The 5530-nt window shown below is 29.9% G+C and overlaps 2 protein-coding genes across 2 annotated transcripts; one reads left to right on the plus strand and one right to left on the minus strand.

Annotated features, from left to right (window-relative positions):
• Nucleotides 1-1543: 1543 nt before the first annotated feature.
• LOC126840392 (uncharacterized) lies at nucleotides 1544-2908 on the plus strand. The gene is made up of 2 exons (XM_050576081.1): nucleotides 1544-1679; nucleotides 2341-2908. The coding sequence occupies exons 1-2, from the start codon at nucleotides 1653-1655 to the stop codon at nucleotides 2719-2721; spliced, it is 408 nt and encodes a 135-aa protein (XP_050432038.1). The 5' UTR covers nucleotides 1544-1652; the 3' UTR covers nucleotides 2722-2908.
• A 1526-nt stretch (nucleotides 2909-4434) lies between these two features.
• Nucleotides 4435-4953, minus strand: LOC126840732 (zinc finger protein 729-like). Its single transcript, XM_050576655.1, has one exon. The coding sequence runs from the start codon at nucleotides 4951-4953 to the stop codon at nucleotides 4435-4437; it is 519 nt and encodes a 172-aa protein (XP_050432612.1).
• Nucleotides 4954-5530: the final 577 nt, after the last annotated feature.

Raw genomic sequence — 5530 nt, forward strand, 5'->3', positions numbered from 1 at the left:
TCGTATTTAATTATGTCATTAATTAATTTTAAAATCAATGATAATATTAAAAAAAGGCTTTTCGTAGACTTGATAGTTAAGCCGGGATACTTTTATGAGGATTTCCAATAATCAATTTAGTTTAATAATTCAATTTCCATGACTACGATTAAGCAACTGTAATAATGTTTTTTTTTGTGATGAGGTATATTATGTTCAATGTTTTTAACACAACTATATTTATGAGTACTGCCAAAATAATTATCTTATGCAGATAATGCCTCATTGCAGGTGTGCTAAATGCATTTTTTTTTTGTCATTATATTTATTTTATTTTTAAAATTTTTTTTAAAATCTTTTTAAGGACTAAGGTATTTGAATTGCATAGTTTGATTTTATTATTTATGCGACTAAAGTAATGCCGGGTTGTAGCAAATATTTACACGGAGATAAACTCGTTTAACTGGAGTTAAAATAAGTTCTGTTGCATAAGCCATGTTTTAAATTTTATCTGATGTTAAAAAAATTCTTTATCACGAGTTAAACCACAGGGTCATTTATCGCTGTATAAAAATGTACGTATAGTTAAATTTGTATTATCAATAAAGTTTTGGTTTTTTTTTAAAACATAGCAAAAATGAATGATGATTTACCATCAGTTTATCATTGATTAGACCCTGTATAATAATAATATTAACTCCTACTGCTGATACCATTTATTTGATAACCAGTAAACTGGTAATAACCTGAATAGAAAACAACAATTCAGCGACACTCGTAAATTTAACACATGTTAATTCAACAAAAGATAAAGTTTAACATAGGTTAGTTAATTACGGTGGTAAATTATTTACCAATAGATAACGACAAGTTTGGTGCCACCGGGCATACATATATTAAGCAATAATAACTTAAATTTTTTTAGTTTGAATGTTCAGATAACGCTCTGTCAATTTAACAATCATGTAAGTAATTTGCTTACAAAACGTCGATATAACGTTTGTCAATTTTTGTTTTGGAAGTAATTTTTTTTTTTATACGATACAAACGATGTTTTTTATTTGTTCTTAGTGGTCTAATACATTTTTGCCAGAAATCGACATCTGTTCATTTAGACCTATCACCTAAGATGCAAAAACTCTTAAATGCTTGTAAAAAAATGCACTAAATAGTTCAAATTACAATATTATTGCATTAGTATTATGAATAATCGTTATACTATCATAATAAAATAACATATTTTTAATTTCTAGCATGTCAAAGCTATTAGTATAAATATTGTAATAATATATTGTAAAAAATCCATTTGAACAAATTATGTAACTGACCATATTTTTTTAAATGAAAAATGTATTTCCTTGCATAATTATAATAATGAAATTTTTTGGTATAGGAAAAGCGACAAAACAAATACAACTACTATTAATCAAAAAAAGTTATATATTTTTTCTCGTTTTTCAGTAATGTATACACAAATTTTGACAGCATTTAATGACTCCGAATGTTTATTTAACTGTAATTGCGGTTAATTAATGTCATTATGTGACAAATTCATGATATGATTTTCCGTATAAAAGGCCACGGTGTAAGCCTTAAAAGCATCCACAGTTAACTAACCGTTCATACAGTTACAAATAGTTCTTTCTCAATAACTACAACTACCAAGCACCATAATGTCGAAATTCTTTGGAGTTCTAGCGGTGAGTTTTAACATTGTTATGTATTATCAGTCGACCGTAATCGTATCAGAATTTTAGAATTTTTGGGTCAATTAATTTAATACATAAAATATTTTAGCACTTGGCCATTTTTTTATAATTTATCAATTATATCACAGAAAACTCGCCATAAAAGTTATACCTTAGGTTATCAATCAAACACATATATAATATGAAAAAAGTTTTTCAATAAAAATAATTGTTTTCACTTAATTCAAATTACTATTTGTTGTTTATTATTTTAATTAAATGATTAATTATAACCTTTCTTTTACATGTTATTTTATTTTTACTCAGTAAGACATACAACAAAAAACTAATAACTTTTTATTTTTCGTTTCTGTTTAATGTTGACTTTTACAATTACTGTAATAAGTAGTGTACATTGTATACAAGGGTTGCAATTAAAAATACAAAAGCAGTTATGTAGTTGTTACTTATTTGTGACAACTTTTAATAATTTATTATTTTTATATATTATACATTTTATACGTCTAACAGTGTTTAACGTTCGTGATTATATTTATTAGTTTACCACTGTCATAATATATCTTTATCCCGGTGTACTGAGCCCCTGAACAATAGTCAACAATCAGGCATAATTTCCAATATTTGATTTTTATTTCATGTATGTATGTTTCAGGTGGTGATTCTTGTTCAGTATGTGATTGCTGAAACACCTGCACCAGTAACAGATGAAAAAGTTGCAGCCCCACTACAAACAAATACTTGTAACACTTATGAAGACTTAAAAAATGTTGATTTTTCGACTTTTCAATCGGTAATTGGAAGTGAAAATAATGGAAATTTGGCAGAAATTGCATCATTGAAACCAAGTTTTGATGCATGGAATGCAAATCAACAAGACGAAAACTTAAAACAAACATTCTTAACCGCGATTGACACGGCGTTTAAGACTAAACCAGATGATTACTCGGACTTTAGACAACAGATTATAGATGCAGAGACAGAAGCGAATGGTAAATCTTCGCTTCCTACAACATGTGACGCTTCGACCCCATAGACAAACACCATTTACCAAGATTTGTTTGTATAGTTTTTAAGCAATATTTATTATTAAACTCCGAAAACACAATATTTGTTAAACAGCACTATATCGTTTTAAAAAAATATATTTAATAATTCGGAAGTGTTATTTAACCTGATACATATCTTCGAAAATTATTAAAATAAAGTTCACGAGCATTTAATTTGTTTGCGTTTTTTTTTTAGTGAAAAAAAATTGACTAGTTAAAATATACCTACCGACCACTGTGTAAAATATACTACTATGCTGCTAATTCTATTATCAAATATATATTATTTTAAACATTAAATATCTACTTCCTGAAAACGTATTTTGATCGTATAGCATGTCAGTTAAACTACATTTTTTTAATAAAATTATTTATTGTGTTTAAATGTAAATGGTACTGCGTAGGTGTTTTTTATAAAATAATATAACTGGCGGTGGCTATAAAAAGCCATGTACTTGATGATTATTTTTTAAATTAAAAATTAATCTTGGTTTTAAAAAAAAAGGATTGGTCTAGACAAAGAACGTTGTCTGCCAGTAATTTTAATAGCCAATTCATTGTAACCTAAGTTACCCAGCCTACCACAAGTGCTAACTCTTCAGGTTTTTGACACTTTCCTTTAAAAACTGAAATATATGACGCCTCTGTTTGGGTGTCACAAACAAATTTACTTCTCGAAAATGTCAATATTTCCAATTTCAGTTTAACAATCGATTATTTCTTGAAAATTATAATTTTAAGAAACATTTACAGGCCTGCTTTTATTTAACAATAGTCTTAAAACCAATTTTCAAAGAATATATTGATGCCATAGACCACTGTGTTGAGGTGTGCTAAGCGCATTTTTTAAAATCATTTTTAAAGAAAAAGCGTTTGAAGGTTATATAATAACATTCACATGTATTTAATAAAATACACATATCCTCTAGAAGTATACATATTTTATATCTAAGGCTTCCAGTAGGTATTCTATCACAATTTATAGGAGGTTAACAGACGTATTACATTTATCACACCAGTGCATTGTGCTTTTAAAATATTAAATACCAAAAATAATACAAATAGAATTAAAACTTCGATACTTGGTCAAAATATAATATTTATAAAGTGGATTAACACGATAGCCATTAACAAAATTGAATTTAAATACAATTCACCAGTATAATGACTTAAATAAAAAATTAAAATTTAAAGATTGTCGTGTGACTTGGATGAAAAGTTTGGTATGCGAAAATTCCATATATTTTTTATTTTTATTTATACAGAACCAATGAGTAGGAACTGTTGGTTACATGATTTCCTTTAGACTCCATAAAATGTATCTAGCAAATAATTAGACGCATAACCATAAAATATGGCGTTAAATATTTTTTGAAATACAAGCTTAGCAAACAAATAACTTTGAAGTTATGAATAAATATACGTAATCGTTATAATTGAGATGTAATTATTTATTTACAATCATTACACAATTTAAATTTGTACACTTATAAACCAAGAATATTATTAATGTATGTATATTTGGCAACAACTATTTACAAATATATCAACCTGAGCAAAATAGAAGTTGGGAGGACTGTAAATAATAATTGTTTTATTAAACAATCATAATTAAATATTATTCCGGGTACAAAAATATGAGGGGGGATAAGAGGGGGGGGGGTGCGTGGGTCGAGGGTTTTCAATTATTATTTATCGTTTTATTTTTTCATCTCGTGGATTGCCTTGTGCTTGAGCATCATGGTTCTGTTGCAGTAAGCTTTGCCGCACACATCGCACCTTATGCCCGACGACATGAGCTTGCCGTGCGTTTGCCACACGTGCGCTTTCAGGGCCGCGGCGCTTTCGCTAAATCTTAGACAAAAGGCGCAAAGGTCTCTGATGCAGTCTTTGTGGACGGTCACCACGTGGTTGTAAAACGTCTTGCGGCTGGCCAACAGCATGCCGCACATCTCGCACGTGTTCGGCCGGGCACCGCACATGGCGTGGTGGGCCATGTGCCCCCTTCTCAGGGCGCCGCTGGTGAACAGCTTACCACAACCGTGTTCCGGGCACATCAAGTCCGGGTCGGTACCGTGGTCGTGTTGCACGTGTCTCCACAGCGCGGTCTTGTCCGGCAAACGCTGTCCGCATTTCTCGCAAGCGTTCCGCGTTTTCGACTTGGCCACCGTAGCCGGCGGATCGCTGACCACGGCCATGAAGTGGTCGGCCACCGGCATCGGATTCAGCTGCATGAAAGTGTTCTTAAAAAAAAAAAGTTTGAGAAAATTGTATAATACTACCTCACTCTAGATCTACTTTCAGACTCTAAACCCCAAAACTTCACCTAAAGAAAACCAAATAAATGAAACATTTCCACCCATTGTGTGGCATAGGGTTTAAGATAAATTCTTGGTTTGTCGAAGTTTATTGATGGTCATTTCTTCTGAAGAATACTCCATACAAATTCAGTTTTATTTCGACTATTTTTAATAAAAGTTAAGAAAAGCCTGGCCAAAATAGGTAATTATTTTTTGTGTTCAAGTGATTTTTTTTTTTAATATAATGGCAAATTAAATATTAGGAACTAAACAGTTCACATTGTAAAAAAGAATAAAGATTTATGACTACAAACGTTTTTTTCCCCTTAAAACTAGTTTTAACTAAAACTAGTATTATAACCTTTGGAATAATAGGTTTATTTTTTTTATAATAAATGCTTTAAAAAAAGATTTAATTTTTTTAGTTATAATGTTCAGATAACACTCTGTTATTTAACAATTATGTAAGCAAATTGCTTATAAAACGTCAACATAA

Source organism: Adelges cooleyi, unplaced genomic scaffold, assembly GCF_023614345.1.
Source record: "Adelges cooleyi isolate 19-005CV unplaced genomic scaffold, UGA_ACOO_1.1 ACOO_flye_CR_arks_rails_tigmint_CR_PRNA_376, whole genome shotgun sequence".
In the NCBI taxonomy this organism is placed as follows: domain Eukaryota; kingdom Metazoa; phylum Arthropoda; class Insecta; order Hemiptera; family Adelgidae; genus Adelges; species Adelges cooleyi.

Excerpts from the sequence above, each read along its gene's own strand:
- LOC126840392 (XM_050576081.1), top strand. The coding sequence starts at position 1,653 with ATGTCGAAATTCTTTGGAGTTCTAGCG. Across the intron at positions 1,680-2,340 it reads AATTCTTTGGAGTTCTAGCG|GTGGTGATTCTTGTTCAGTA; the intron begins GTGAGTTTTAAC and ends TGTATGTTTCAG.
- LOC126840732 (XM_050576655.1), bottom strand. The coding sequence starts at position 4,953 with ATGCCGGTGGCCGACCACTTCATGGCCGTGGTCAGCGATCCGCCGGCT.